Source organism: Macaca fascicularis, chromosome 8, assembly GCF_037993035.2.
Source record: "Macaca fascicularis isolate 582-1 chromosome 8, T2T-MFA8v1.1".
NCBI classification, from domain to species: Eukaryota; Metazoa; Chordata; class Mammalia; order Primates; family Cercopithecidae; genus Macaca; species Macaca fascicularis.
The window spans coordinates 10,227,289-10,243,632 of NC_088382.1; the positions used below are offsets into that span (position 1 = coordinate 10,227,289).

General features: G+C 53.7%; 1 protein-coding gene across 1 annotated transcript in view; it reads right to left on the bottom strand.

Moving 5' to 3' along the window:
• C8H8orf74 (chromosome 8 C8orf74 homolog) overlaps positions 1-14,801 on the bottom strand; it is a 30,315-nt gene extending 15,514 nt beyond the window's left edge. The window contains exons 1-2 of the mRNA XM_005562592.3: positions 14,716-14,801; positions 11,077-11,269 (exon numbers count right to left, since the gene is read on the bottom strand). Of these exons, the coding sequence (XP_005562649.1) occupies positions 11,077-11,269; positions 14,716-14,763 (241 nt within the window). The 5' untranslated portion in view covers positions 14,764-14,801. The remainder of the gene's footprint in view (positions 1-11,076; positions 11,270-14,715) is intronic.
• Positions 14,802-16,344: the final 1,543 nt, after the last annotated feature.

The window sequence follows — 16,344 nt, forward strand, 5'->3', positions numbered from 1 at the left end:
ATGCCAATTCCATGGTTGCCTTTTTGAGGAACCGCCATATTGGTTTCATCCACTATGTCTTTTCAATTTGTTAAGATACAGTAGTCCCCCCTTAACCGCAGCTCCAGTTTCCTTGGTTTTAGTAACCTGTGGCCAACTGTAGTCCAAAAACATTAAGTAGAAATTTCCAGAAATAAATAGTTCGTAAGTTTTAGATGTTGCACCGTTTTGAGTGGCATGATGGAATCTGCATCATCCTGCTCTGTCCCACATGGAGTGTGGCTCACTCCTTCCTTCAGGGGACCCCTGCTGTCAACGCCACCCTCCCGTTGGTCACTTAGGAGCCATCTCCGGTATCAGAAGGACCGTCAAGTTATCACAGCGCTCGTGCTCAAGTCACCCTTATTTGGCTTAATGATGGCCCCAAAGCGCAATAGTAGTGATACTGGCAGTTTGGATATGCCAAACATAAGCTACCAAGTGCTTCCTTTCAGTGAAAAGGTGAAAATTCTTGATTTCATAAGCAAAGAAAGAAAATCATATGCTGAGGTTTCTAAGAACTACATAAGAACAAATCTTCTATCTGTGAAACTGTGAAGGGAGACAAATAAATTTGTGAGTAGTGGATATAGGGTGTGGTACTATCCCCGGTTTCAGGCACCACCTGGGGGGTGTTGAAATATATTCCTGATGGTGGATTAGAGGGGACTACTATAAACCAATAGCCATATTAAGGGAAAATCTACTCAAACACTAGGATTAGAAATATTTTGTTGTCCTTTTAAAGACATTCTTTTTGGTTACTTGCCTAGGGTTCAGAGGGCAAGCACAGGACCATATTTTTTTTTGTTTTGTTTCGTTTTTGAGACCGAGTCTCGCTCTGTCGCCCAGGCTGGAGTGCAATGGCGAAATCTCGGCTCACTGCAAGCTCCGTCTCCTGGGTTCACACCATTCTCCTGCCTCCGCCTCCAGAGTAGCAGGGACTACAGGCACCCGCCACCACGCCCAGCTAATTTTTTTGTATTTTTAGTAGAGACGGGATTTCACCATGTTAGCCAGGATGGTCTTGATCTCCTGACCTCGTGATCCACCCACCTCAGCCTTCCAAAGTGCTGGGATTACAGGCATGAGCCACCGCACCCGGCCAGGACCATATGCTTTAAAGACTGTCATGGGCTCTTGTCCACGCCCTTCTCTTTGTCCACAATGGTCTCCCTACCTGGTCCGCTTAGCAGACTCGGCACCTCACCAATCCTTGCCCCCATTTCTCAGGAATCAGGAAGCTAGAATGATTCATGTGAAAGAGCTTTGGCAGAAGGGACAGGCTCTGTGGCCAGGAAGACCCAAGGTTAATATTGGTTCTGCGCTTTACTGTGCGATGATTGACAAGTTACCTAACCTCTCTGAACTTCAGTTGTATTAGTGAAATGGGGACAACAGTACCCATGCACCCAAGACTGCCATGGAGATCAAATGAGATGATATGTGCAGAGGGCTCAGTGTGCCATGTCTACGGCTGAGATTATGATCATCAATCCCTTCCCTGGTCCTCCTGGAAGCATGGGGCTCCTGTCCTGCTGCGGTCACCTCCTGCCTAGCCTCACAGGAAGGCTGGCTCCTTAGCGCGCAGGGATTTGGGTTCACTCTAGGCTTGCTGGAGAATGGGGCAGAACAGGGGCCAGCCAGCAGAAGGCTCAAAGAGGCAGCTTTCAGTACAACAGCAGGAAGAACTTTCCAGAAGCACCAGCTGCTCACTGGCAGAGTAGGTCTCCTCTCCAGAAGTGAGGAGGTGCTCCCCATCAGTCTGACAGCTGAGGGCCTCGGATGCTCAGACACCAGAGAGACGGGATTCCTGGATGTGTGTGTCAGGTGGGGGTTGGATCCGGAGACTTCTGGGGCCCCTCTCAACTCTCAGAAGCTGTGGGGATTTCCATGGAGCTGACAGTCCCTGTAGCCACAACGGGGGCACTGCCAGTGCATCTTGGCCAAGCCCTTCAGCTGACTCGAGCTTGGTGAGGGAAGCCCTGACTTGGGATCCTTGACATCCTCATGGTCATCATCCCCCGGAGCTGAAAGCAACTGGGCAGTCCCACTGTCTCGGGGACACAGTGCCATTCCCAGCCCGAGATGCGGCTACTCCATTCTCATACCTTGTCCCCTCTAATGCTGGGGACTCCAAGGCTGACCAGTATGTCCAGCTGATGGGGGAAGAACCTGAGAATTCAGACGTGGGAAGGGGTCCTAAGAGAATGTGTACCATCTGCCCACACACAGGTGGCACATCCAGGCCAGGACACCTTAGCCAAAGGGCACAACTCACCCTGCCAGCTGGGCCTGGGCCACTCACCATCCTGGAGGCTTCCTGCTGGGGCCAGGATCCCAGCCTCTCCTGTGAACAGCTCTGGGTGACCCAGTTAGGAAGTCAGTAGGTGTCAGACCTGGCTCATCCAGGTGTTGCTCTGTCAGCCCCGGCCCACTTGCTGTGGGGGCTCTCCTGGGCTGCCTGCTTCTCAGGCCTTCCTGCACCCCTGGACGAGTGGACAGGTCCCCGTGGTCAAAATGAAAAGTTGCGCGGCTGGGTGGGTGCTGACCTGGTTCAAATCCCGACACCGGTCACTCGAGGTGTGGCCTTGGGCAAGTTACCTAATCTCTCCAGACCTCAGTGTCTTCATCTTTCAAATGGCACCTGTGATGCCAGACTGCAGTGACAATTGCAGAAGCTGTGTAAAAGGCCAGGCACATGACACACAAGGCCTCCCTCTGTGGGATGGATGGTCTCTTGCGGAAGGCAGGGGAAGGTTTCTATGGCCCCGTCTTGATTTCTGGCCTACTTACTGACACTGGCTCACCCAAGGAGTGGTGACCTCCCTCAGTGTTACAAGATGGACTGCTCACACCCTAGTTTACGTGGTGAGGTCCTAACCTCCAGTATGTCAGGACGTACTTGGAAAGAAGGTCTTTATAGAGTTGATTAGGGTCAAATGAGATCATTAGGGCCGGCCTTCAGTCAACAGGACTGCTGTCATCATAAGCAGAGAAAACATGGACACACACAGAGACGCCGGGGCACAGGTGCACAGAGAGAGACCACGAGAGGATGGGAGGAGAAGGTGGCCGTCCGCAAGCCAAGGAGAGAGGCTTCAAGAGAAACCAGCCCTGCCAGGACCTTGACCTTGGACTTCCAGCCTCCAGAACTATGAGGAAATGAATGTTTGTTGTTGAACCCACACAGTACGTGGTTCTGTGCGGCAGCCCTGGTGAACTAATACCACAGGGAGGCATCTACACAAGGAGAGTTGCCCGTTCGTCCCAAGAATGCCCCTCTAAGATCTCAATCTAGAGCTGCCGTGGAGACTTCCACCATCCGTCAATCATGAAGTCTCATTTAAAGGCCCCTCCAGGTCTCGCCTGAGGGGTGTCAGGTTCTGGTTGGGAAGGAGGGTCCCTGGAGGCCTTTCCCAGGCTGCAGAGGGTGGCACCTTCTCTCTGCTTCGCGGGGGTGGCACCTTCTCTCTGCTTTGCGGGGGTGGCACCTTCTCTCTGCTTCGCGGGTCTTGAGAGGCTGAGTACTTCAAGTTGAGGGTGGAGTTGAGGGCGGAGTACTTCAGGGCTGCTGGGCAGACCCTAGGCATGGCCATGATCATCCCAGCAAGAACTGTTGTGCCAGGAGCTTGGAAGAGTCACTGCCTCCTTCCAGCCCAGGCTGCTGTGGGCAGGTGGCTGCTTTCCCGTCCTAGGCTACCTGGGCAACATTTCCTTTAGAATCAGGAGTGACCATGGGTGGAACTGCAGATGCCAGGACCATGATGCCTTTCACCAGGCACTCACCCGGATGCCCTGTGCCTCCATTGACCAGCCTCAAGGCCCACCTCCTGCCAGGCCTGGGATTTGGGGGCCTGGCCATATGAAAAGGTTCTTCCTGCTTCAGCTGTCTTGATGGAGCGTCTGAGAGAGGCTGTGCCTGCCACGTGTGATGATGATGAAGGGCGGAGCGGCACAGAGTCAGAGCGGTGGTGGGCTGGGGAGGTCCTACAGGTGCCAGGTGGCCACAAGTGGGACACCTCCAGGCTCAGCTTTCTGTCAAGGGAAGCCTGAAGCAGGGGAGGTTGTCCCCACCTTCCCTGCCTCCTGTGCAGGCTTCCTGGGTACCCTAAATCTCTGTGGCTCCTCAAGGCCCCCACATCCCTCTCCTCTCCTGAACCTCCCCGGGGTTAGACAAGGTGGGCAAACTGTGCCCCCGTCCTGTGGTTTTCTCCCACCAGGACGTCCCAAGCTGGAAGACTCCCGCTCTGTGTCACAGCTGGTGGCTTCACCCTTGGCCCAGGGGAGATGGCTGGATATGACCTGCCCAGAGATTCCTGGAGGCTGGCCAAGAAGGCACAAGGAAAGGACTGCTTCTTCTGGCCTGGTGTGGGGAGCAGAATGTCCTGGAGAGACATTTGCCAGGCCAGGGCAAGCCAAAGCTTTTGAAGAAAGGGCCCCCTCCCTCCCCGTGCCAAGGCCTGATTGGGCCGGGAGATATGCTGCACTGGTAGCTGTCCTGGCAGAGCTCTGAATCACTGCTGTGCAAACATGACCCTCCTCCACTGCGACTACCAACTTTCTTATCTAGAATGCAAACACAACACAACCATCCTTAGCTCCAGACTAACAACGAAAACATCCCTGGAGAAGCCACCTTCCAAGACGACTGAAAGCCCAGTATGGATTTTAGCCGAAACAGACACAGAACCCCCGCCCCTGCCCTGGCTCCCTGCACCCACATTCTGAGATAAGGATAATGCCAAGAGGAGGACAGGGTGGGATGCAAGGTGGGAAAGAGCTGGAATGTGCCAGGGACCTGACCTGCCACCAACGCCAGCTCTTTCTGCCCCTGGCCACCAGAGCCCCCTCCTGAGGACAGCAGTTTCCTGCTTTCTTGGTCTGGTAGGCAGCAAGGATGGCTCCCTCGTGTGCCCAGGGCCAAGCATGAGTGTGCGCAGCTGGTTAGAGTCCAGGCCACAGGTGGTCCGGCCCTCCCTTCTGCTGGCCCATGCCTTGAACCCATCTGCAGGATGAAGGGAATGCAAGAAAGGGCATAGACAGTGAGCGCCCCGATGGCCCGCATGCAGCTCCTTCTTGCCCTGAACCATGACTGCAGAGAGCGGCACCTTCTCTCTGCTTGGCGAGTCTTGGACATGGGTGGACATGGACATGGGACCATCCCGTGTTGCCTCCAGGCATATGGTAGTGAACATTGATTAAGCACTTACTATGTGCTGTTCACCCTGCCGCGAGTGCTGCATGTCCGATTCATTTGCTCCTTCCTGTAAGTAGGAACTGTTACTGCCCCCATTTTACAGAAGAGGAAACAGAGGCACAGAGAGGGAAACTAATGTTCTCAAGGCTGTGCAATGAAGTGACAGTGGTGGGATTTCAACTGAGACCTCTTGACTGCAGAGTTTGCTCTGCTGCCTCTCACATCAGTGGCGTGTGCAGTGTGGAAGGAGCGTCACTGGGGCAAGGCATTGGAGCAAGTCACTGGGGCAAGGAGCGTCACTGGAGGCCAGCCCTCGCCTCCTCTGCGCATCTTGAACTCTCTGTCTCCATGGGCATCAGGAATCGACTCATTTATCGGTTCGTTCATTTGTTTCTTCCTTCAACTCCTATTCTGTGCCATATGCGTCACTCAGCACTCGGGGGTCGGAGGGGACAAAGATGTACAGGGTGCAGACCCCTCTCCCACAGCTCCAGCCTCTCCAGGCCAGGCCTTTCTCACTCTCCAGCTAAGGACTCCAGGGAGGCCTGTGGTCTGAGTGGAGAGGGAAGGGGGATGGCCTGGTGAAGCAGGGCGTGAGAAGGACAGACGAGACAGTCATCACAGGAAAGGAGCCGGACTGGGCACGCCTGCAGGGCCCAGAGGGAACATAGCTGCAGAAATGCAGGTGTGAGGTGTCCAGGCCGTGGCCATGGCCTGGAGAGAGAAGCTTAGCCCATAAGGCCCAGCGCTGGAGGGGCCAAGATCAACTCTGGGTGGTGCGATCCAAGGACAGGGAGAGGCTTAGTCAGGAGGGGAGTTTACCCAGGGCTGGAGGGCAGAGGAGGGAATGGAGGATAGATAAGGGCTGGTGACTCAGAGCCTATGGTCCAAACCTGCGCAGTGCCACTTGGATGTCACCAGAGAAGATCAAGGTTAGGGCTGGGGTTGGGCAGAACTGGAGCAGAAACAACTGAGCAAAGCCGGGGGAGGCAAGCCTGCGGTTTCCATGAGCGGTGCCCCAGGACTGCCTAGGCCACTGCCGTCCGGGTGGGGCAGGCAGAGGACCTAAAGTTCCCGGTGGACAGTGGAGCCCAGGAGGGTGCCTGAGACCCCTGCAAGTGGGTGTAACACACAGGCAGACTCCAGTGCACACTTTCAGGGCTTCCTCTACGCTGGTCACCTTTCCAGGGCCATAAATGAACTCAACAAGCCTGTGAAGCGGCTGTTGTTCTTGTCCCAAATTTACAGATGAGTGGCCTGAAGCACAGAGAGAATGGTCAAGGTCCCACAGTTAGGAAATAGCAAAACTGGGGCCCCAGAAACATGTAGGGCTCGGCCTGGGCCCGGAGGTGATGGCAGCGTTTGTCAGTGAGGAGGACCTGGGGAGGGAGGTGCTGCTGGAATTCTACCCTCTGCATCTGGGGGACTGTGGGGTTGTTCACGTTCTCATGAGTGTCCCTGTGCAAGGCAGTAAGAACACAGGTGCTGACAAGGACACCACCTGGGCCAGCCTCCTGGCTCAGGGACAGCAGGCACCATCCTGACCAGCACCGTGGTGAGCCGAGGTGCAGGAGGCCTGGCTCTCGTGGGGCTCTGCATCCTGGGGTGCTCCAGCTGCACTCGGCTGCCTACTCTCTCCGCACTGCAGCCAGCCTGACATGGCTCTCAGGAGCCAGCTCTCCTGGTGGGTCAGTCACCCCCTGGGCGGAACTGGGACAGTCTCATTTGCCTCCTGTCTCCCTCCTGACTTCTGAAACAAATCTGCAGTTTGCTTTTTTTTTTTTTTAATTACTTCCTGGCCCTGCCTCTGACCCTGCCCCATCTCCTGCAGTGCAGGGTCACTGGGCAGTGCAGGGGCTGAGGAGAAGGGGCCCTGGCACGTGTCTACTGGGCCTTGTTCTTGCTAGGGCTGATCTGAAACAGGTGACCCCTGACTATGCCAGGTTTCTGGACCACATCCTGCTCCTTCGAGTTCCCAGGTCCCTGTGTCTACTAAAAATAAAGGTGCCACTCACTGGGCCCTTCCCAGGCACCGAGCGCCATGCTGTGGGCTTTCAGGCACGGTCTCATTTGATCCTTCTAATAATCCCAGGAGGAGAGTGATCCTGCATCCCCATTTTTCTAGATGTGTTCACAGAGGCTCAGAGGGATGAGACTTGCCCTAGATCATGCACCCAGTAAGGGGCCAGGTAGGACCTGAATTTTCCCTCTGAACCCCCAACCTCCTGATGTCTATTTTCAGCCAGTTTAACTTCAGGCACGGGAAGCCCACCTAAGAGCTTGTTTCGAGTCTGTGTTTGTATCAACCATGCCTCACACTTCTTCAGATGATGCGCAGGTGAGAGGAGAAACTCCTAAGCTGGATGGGCCAGGATTAAGGCGGAGAATATTTCAGGAGGAAAGAAAGGAAGGCCAGTCTGAACGAGGTGGCATCCGTGGGGGTGACTGTGAGGGTCTGCAAGTGCATTCGAAATCGCCATCGCACAAGGGCAGGATGGGGAAATGGTTAGGGGCTTTAGTGGACTGCCAGCCTGATGCCAGTCTGTGTACCTGATGCTGATAAAGCCAATGCCCTCATCGGCTATATAAACAGGGGCATCATGACCAGCACAGGGGAGATGGCACATCCCTGACCACCTCACTGATTGCTGTGTTTGAATCCAGATACCATATGTTTTTTTTTTTGTTTGTTTGTTTGTTTGTTTTTTTTTTGAGACGGAGTCTCACGCTGTTGCCCAGGCTGGAGTGCAGTGGCGCGATCTCGGCTCACTGCAAGCTCCGCCTCCCGGGTTCCCGCCATTCTCCCGCCTCAGCCTCCTGAGTAGCTGGGACTACAGGCGCCCGCCACCGCGCCCGGCTAATTTTTTGTATTTTTAGTAGAGACGGGGTTTCACTGTGGTCTCGATCTCCTGACCTTGTGATCCGCCCGCCTCGGCCTCCCAAAGTGCTGGGATTACAGGCTTGAGCCACCGCGCCCGGCCCAGATACCATATGTTAAGACTAATACTGAAAAACACAAGGCTACTTGGATGAGGGCAGCGAGAGAGGTGGCAGAGGTTAGTTAGGAGGTGGTGGGGGGCAGGGTCTATGGGAAGGATGTCATATTAAAATAGAAAAAGAGGTGATGTGGTATGGGTGGTAGTAAACACAGGCATATTTGACTCATTATATACAGCATCTGAAGACTAAACTATGGTAAATAATGAATATATGTTAAATAAATAAAATGGCATATATATGATTTATGGAAGCTCCAAATAAATGTATGTAGCAGAAATTTAGCTAGCATTTCAGTAAATATTTGAATTTTTAAAAAGAATAATAAAAGGTACTAGGATGCCTAGTCCAAATGGAAAGATGTACTAGTCGCATTATATGAAGCCCAATAAATATGCTCAGGGCCCACAGGCTGCTGAGAATCTGGAAGACAGATTTGGAGAGGGGCAGAAGGCAGCTATAGGCTAGATACAAGGAAGAACTTCCTAATGATGAGTGTGGTCATGTAGGGAATGAAGTGCAGGAGGAGGAGGGATTCCCTGTCCCTTAGGGGGTGCCAGCAGAAGCTGGAAGAGCTTAGTTGGCATCCAGGGGCTCCCTGTAGTCAGGGAGAGGAGTTTTCTGTGCACTCAGTTGGAGAGTCCATGAGACATAGCTGTGCTGTGTTGGTAAGGCATGCTCCAACCAGAAGTGCCGAAAGCTCCAGGGCGCCCTCATCTTGGGCTGAAGTTGGGTTTGCATCATCATCGACTGTTTTCCAAGGGCTTGGCCTATGAAGGTTCTGATGGGGACTTGAAAGAGTTTGCTTCCCACCTGCTTGCTTGCGGCTGACATCCCTCTTCCTGGTTGTCAGTGTCTGTTCTGGCCACGAACCCCTCCAGAGCTCAGACACCAGGATTGAACTCTGGTACCCACATGTGGCTGTGAGCAGTGGGGAGGCAGGACCCTGAGAGATACCCTGAAGGCTCCTGTCCGTGGGGCTAGGGATGGCAGGAGGGGGATGAGATGTCCCGAGGATCTCTGAGTCCAGCCTGTGAGTGATGCCATGTCTTGCTCTAGCCTTTAGGCTGGGACCACTGGGTAGGAACGCAGCCTGGCAGGAGAGAATTGGAAGAGAACCTGGCAGCCGAAGAGATTAAAGAAAGGCTGACCCAGGTGTGCCTAAGGCTGGGAGCACTGGATGCCTTCAAACGGAGGTGCCGTGGGACATTCTGTGTGTCTGAAAAAGCACTCGCAGTTTGGTAAATCAGTTGCAGAATGCAAGATTTGAAAGTAGTGGACCAATCAAGAGAGAGGGGTGGAAATGGTACTGGCCCTGGGGATGGTCAGAAGTGGTGAGATTAGAGAAGGACATTGACATGCTGCCAGCAGTACTGAGTGATGAGTTATGGCTGCCTTGAGGATGGCGCCTTGTGCATGAGAGACATAGCATCGTGCAGCCTGTGTGATTGGCAGCTACTGAGATTATGACCAGAAAGCCAGGGAAGACCTCTAATGTGCCTCACTTTAAAAAAATCTTATTATACTTTTTTTGAAAAATAATTTCAAAGCAAAATAAATTACATGAAAAGTTGCAACAATAGTAGAAAGAAACTCTTCCCAGTCCACTTAAAAGGAGTACCCCACCCGACACACCTCACCGAAGCATCATTTCATGTATATCTTCTAAAGCAAGAACGTTCATCATCACGACCATCCGATCCAGACCCTCACCCTGAACGTGTCACTACCGCCGGGTCCCCAGACCTCACTCTGGTTTCCACAGTTCTCCCAATAACCTCATTTATAGCAAAAAGACGGCCACAGGTCACGTTTGAACACATCCTTTCGCCTCTTTCAGTTTGGAAAGGTTTATCAGTCTTTCCTTGGCTCTTATGGCCTTTGAGTGTTTGGATCTGGCAGGAGAGCTACTTTGAGCAATGCTCCTAATTTGCTGTTTTCTCTTGATTAGATTTGGGCCGTGAGTCTTTGTTGGAACTATAATGGGAGGATGCTGGTTTCTCGCTGCATCCGACCAGGCACATGGGATTCTCTGTGTGGCCTCTTACTGACAATGTCCACTTGGATCATTTGACTAAGGAGGCAGCTGTCAGCTTCTTCCCTGTAAGAGTATTCCTTTCTCTTTGTCACTAGGAAGGATGCTGTGGGAGAGGTTCTTAGAAAGCATGGAAGTATCCCATTTCTCATCAAGCATCCGCCCACTACTTTCAGCACCCACGGATGGTTCTCAGTGGAATGAAGCACCACTGTGAGGGCAGCCACAGAGAGCCTGCCGCTTGTATTTACATAATGAATGAATCTGCACTTCATTGCCCAAGAGGTGGGTGGAGTGACCAGAGCTCCTCATGCCACCAGGTCCTTTTCTCATGCAAACCCAGCACAGGGCCAGGGTGGGAGCAATGCTGCTTCCGTGCACCCGCCTGACTGCATCCCCCATCTGTGCATGAGCAAGCTCCGGGACTCCCCTGGGACTTGCAGCAAAGCCAGATCTCCTACCAGGAACAACATGCCGCCCTTCAGGGTCCATGAAGGGTTTTAAGTCGGGGAAGGTGACACATTTGATTTACATTAAGCAAAACCAAACCAAACCAAAACAAAAGCAAACACCCTGACTGTTGTGCCCACAGCTTGGAGTGGTTCAGATTTACAGTCAGGCAGACCAATGAAGACTCAGAGAGGTTGTTTGGGGAGCCTGGGTAGAGACCATATTTTCAAGCGTGTGAGGAGGCCCAATGCCAGGGAAAGGCAGGAAGGGGCCCTGGCTCCTCCAAGGCTGCCAGGGCTGTGAATGGCAGGGGAGTCCTACGTGCACCCACCCATCCCACCAGCCTCTGCTGACTCCTGCCCTGGACGCCCCTTACCTTTGGTTTCCTTTAGCAGCTCTTCCGTGAACTTGACCACCTGGGCCACCTCCACCCATGGGAAGCCTTTGCCCACTGCAAAGATGATGCTCTCGTAGAGGGTGTCCAGCAAGATGCTCCTCCGGGAGTCTCTCTGTTCGTCAAACTCCTCCCAGTTCAGAAGCCTCCGCAGGCGCTCCCGACCTTGTGGTCTCTGCAGGGCATGACATGGGAATCGCAGGGTATGATATGGGGTTTGCAGGGCATGATATGGGGGCAGCAGGGTGTGATATGGGGTTTGCAGGGCGTGATATGGGGGCAGCAGGGCGTGATATGGGGTTTGCAGGGCATGATATGGGGTTTGCAGGGCATGATATGGGGTTTGCAGGGCGTGATATGGGGGCTGTAGGGCGTGATATGGGGTTTGCAGGGCATGATATGGGGTTTGCAGGGCATGATATGGGGGCAGCAGGGTGTGATATGGGGCAGCAGGGTGTGATATGGGGGCAGCAGGGTGTGATATGGGGTTTGCAGGGCATGATATGGGGGCTGCAGGGTGTGACATGGGGGCAGCAGGGTATGATATGGGGGCAGCAGGGTGTGATATGGGGGCAGCAGGGCGTGATATGGGGGCTGCAGGGTGTGACATGGGGGCAGCAGGGTATGATATGGGGGCTGCAGGGCATGATATGGGGGCTGCAGGGCAAGATATGGGGTTTGCAGGGCATGATATGGGGGCTGCAGGGTGTGATATGGGGGCTGCAGGGCGTGATATGGGGGCTACAGGGCGTGATATGGGGGCTGCAGGGCATGATATGGGGGCTGCAGGGCATGATATGGGGGCTGCAGGGCGTGATATGGGGGCTGCAGGGCGTGATATGGGGGCTGCAGGGTGTGATATGGGGGCTGCAGGGTGTGATATGGGGGCTGCAGGGCATGATATGGGGGCTGCAGGGTGTGATATGGGGGCTGCAGGGTGTGATATGGGGGCTGCAGGGCGTGATATGGGGGCTGCAGGGCATGATATGGGGGTTGCAGGGTGTGATATGGGGGTTGCAGGGTGTGATATGGGGACTGCAGGGTATGATATGGGGTTTCGGGGTATGATATGGGGGTTGCAGGGTATGATATGAAGGTTGGAGGGTGTGATATGGGGGTTTTGGGGTATGATATGGGGGTTGGAAGGTTTGATATGGGGGTTGGAGGGTTTGATATAGGGGCTGCAGGGTATGATATGGGGGCTGTGGGGTACGACATGGGGGTTGTGGGGTATGATACGGAAGTTGTGGGGTATGATACGGGGGCTGTGGGGTAAGATATGGGGGTTGTGGGGTACGACATGGGGGTTGTGCAGTATGACACAGGGGTTGCAGGGTATGATATGGGGGTTGTGGGGTATGATATGGGAGTTGTGAGGTATGATGTGGGGGTTGGAGGGTATAATACGGGGGTAGTAGGGTATGATATGGGGGTTGCGGGGTATGATATGGGGATTGTGGGGTATGATATAGGGGTTGTGGGGTATGATATGGGAGTTGTGGGGTATGATGTGGGGGTTGGAGGATATGATACAGGGGTTGTGGGGTATGATATGGGGGTTGAGGGGTATGATATGGGAGTTATGGGGTATGATATGGGGATTGTGGGGTATGATATGGGGGTTGTGGGGTATGATATGGGAGTTGGAAGGTTTGATATGGGGGTTGGAGGGTTTGATATAGGGGCTGCAGGGTATGATATGGGGGCTGTGGGGTACGACATGGGGGTTGTGGGGTATGATATGGGAGTTGTGGGGTATGATGTGGGGGTTGGAGGATATGATACAGGGGTTGTGGGGTATGATATGGGGGTTGAGGGGTATGATATGGGAGTTATGGGGTATGATATGGGGATTGTGGGGTATGATATGGAGGTTGTGGGATATGATATGGGAGTTGTGGGTTATGATATGGAGGTTGGAGGGTATGATATGGGGATTGTGGGGTATGATATGGGGGTTGTGGGGTATGATATGGGAGTTGTGGGTTATGATATGGAGGTTGGAGGGTATGATATGGGGATTGTGGGGTATGATATGGGGGTTGTGGGGTATGATATGGGAGTTGTGGGGTATGATATGGAGGTTGGAGGGTATGATATGGGGCTGCAGGGTATGATATCGAGGTTGCAGGGTATGATACGGGGTTTCAGGGTATGATATGGGAGTTGCAGGGTATGACATGGAGTTGAGGAGTCAAGAAGCCATGTCTTCTGGGTAAGACACTATTGGGGTCCCCACAATGGTGCTCCATAGCCCTGAAGAGTAACTAGATACCCGCGCACCCCTGGGAAGAGCTGTGCTTTGATTTCTGGGCAGCACTCCCTCTTGCTCCTGGGACTTGTTCTTCTTCTAGGACTTTCCTTCCTCTAAGAGTTCTCATGCTGGCCACTGTAGTCCAGGGTTTGTGTACCTCCAGCAGGCCTCAGGTTCTGAAATATGATCCCTCCCCCATTTCCCTAAAATAAAATTTGACTTTCCTCCGCCTACTCTCAACTAGCTGCACTAGAGGCATTGATCTGACAATGAAATTCATACTGCAGTGTTAGTGACTGACAATGAAATTCATACTGCAGTGTTAGTGACTGACAATGAAATTCATACTGCAGTGTTAGTGACTGACAATGAAATTCATACTGCAGTGTTAGTGACTGACAATGAAATTCATACTGCAGTGTTAGTGACTGACAATGAAATTCATACTGCAGTGTTAGTGACTGACAATGAAATTCATACTGCAGTGTTAGTGACTGACAATGAAATTCATACTGCAGTGTTAGTGACTGACAATGAAATTCATACTGCAGTGTTAGTGACTGACAATGAAATTCATACTGCAGTGTTAGTGACTGACCTAGAGGGATCTTGGTGATGTAATGAGCAGAAGGAATGAGACTTGCTTGGTGAAAATTCAGATACACTGACAGGCCAAGAGGAAAAGGCAAACTTTTTCCCTGCCTAGAAGTAAAAACCTATTTTACTGGAGAGTTCATCTGGCCCTTCTAGAAAGTTCTTATAGGCCACCAGCAGATGTAGGAGAAGCAAGTGGCACTTAAAGAAAGTGGCAAAAAAATGTTTGGGGTGATGCAGAGACCCACCCACCACACGCAGGCATGTTGCTTTCCTGGGGAAAGGAGTCCTCTGGCTGGGAGGATCCCAGGGACCTGGAGGACCCATGGTGGCCTTAGTGACAGAGGGAGGCCCAGAGTCATGTCCTTGGCCCCCAGAGACTCCTCTTCCACAGCCACCACTCTTCTGCCTAATCCAGACAGCACCCCCTAGAAAGCAACAGAGCCTCCCCCAGCACACTCCCTGCACACAGGGGCTCACAGGGCCCTGAGGGTCCCAAGGGAGGCAGGCACAGTCCCTCAGTTCCCTTCAGGCAGGATCTGCCCCCTCTGGGCCTGCATGTGGGCTTGAAAAACAGCCCACAAGGTCCAGGGGCTGGTCAGCCCTGGCCTGGAGTTTGGGCCCGCACATCTCATCACAGCACCTCAGAGGTGCTGTGCCCAGCCGGGGTGGCTGCCCCAGGGTCTCCTGAAGAGGCATTTCCAGTGCCCACCTCCTTATGTGCCCAGGGTGAGCCAGTTTCTATTTAAAAGCCACATTTTCTCTTCCTTCACCTGAGATTGGAAGACTTCTTTCACTCCCTGGGGTGTTAAGAGTGCCATGGCCCCTGCATCTGGTTGCCAGGAGACCGAGCCAGACTGACTCAGAGTTTCCGGAACCCTGGGGGTGGCCAGTGCCAGCTTTGTTAAGTCATGAATGGCTTCTCCCAGGCTTCTTTCCTCCTGGCCCCTCCTGCAATGCTCTGGGCCTCGTCACCTGCACCTGCTCAGGGACTGGAACCCTTGCCTCTCCCTCGTAACCTGTTCTCCTTCAGGAAGTGAGCGTCCTGAGGCTTCCTGTAAACACACACACACACACTTGCACACACATAGACACAGGTACACACACAGGTACACACGTGTACACACATGCACGCACACACACATGCATGCACACACACATACACACCTGCACACATGCTGCCCATCATCCTCATGTTCTTCTGACTGTAGCCTCATGCCTCCTGCCCACCCACAGGCCCGTGTTTGTCTCCACGGAAGAGACTGCCCCTGCTTGCTGCCTCCACGTCCTCCCTGACTCCTCCTATTAGGGTCTGGCCTCCCCGACCTCCTCCACTGGCCTGTAGCATCCATGGCCCTGTTTCTGGCGTCATAACTTTGCTTTGGGGTGCAGCAAACAGCTCTTCAGGGGTGTCCCCAAGTGTAGTGCCCAAGCCCCTGAAGGCGATGTTTGGGAGGGGTCCGCTCCTTTTCTGGGCCAGCCTTGCTTTTCTCTGTCCTGGAAGTCCCTGGCACCCACCAGTCGCCTGAGAGGCAAGTCCTTCCTCTGCCTCACTGCCCAGAGTCCCAGTGAGGAAAAGCTGGGCCTACTGATTAGGGTTGGCGGGCAGCTGCCCAGGACCCCTGGCTCCCCAGGTCACCCCATTTCCCCAGTGGGTTGTCTTGGAAGAGGCTCCAGCCACCCTGAACCGTCCTCCTCCTTCAGCCATGTGACTCTGTCAAGGCCCAGCCCACCTTCCTCCCGTCATGATGGTGATATTTCAGCGCCCTCACTGCCCTTCCTGACCACCTAGTCTTGAATGACTTTATACAACCACATGATTTCAATGTCCATCCACAGCAAATGACTCACACATTTACACAGTGGAGGTATTCACCCCTTCTCGCCTTGGGGTGTGTGACACACCACACCTCTCCCCAGAGAACGAATGCCTGCGGGCCTGCGCCGCCTGTGCGGTGTCCAGGGGTCCTCAGGGGCTTCTGAGCATTTGGGGTGTGTCACTGGCAGGAGTCCCGATCCAGGGTCAGACAGGGGTCTCCATGTCCAGGCTCCTCTGGCAGGGGCTGTCCTGAATGCAGTGCTGGGTGTGTCCCCCAGGCTGACACCATGCCTCGGCCCTCAGGTGGAACCCCTCACTCGAGTCCTTCCCAAGTCTGTGGCCCCAGGACCTCCGCAGGATGCAGCTGGGATAGGGCTCCATACCCCAAGCCTAGAACCCCTTCTCATCCCCTGTCCCATCCTGCTCCGTTTTCTCAGAGTCAGTATTAGTACAGCGCTTTTTTCCTGCAATTATCAGAGACTCAGCCTGACCTTAGGCCAAATGCAAATGTGCTGTCTCACATGACTGAGAAGTCTCAGGTCTGCTTAAGGCAGGCGGGGGCCAGGTTCGGCACAGGGCTGTG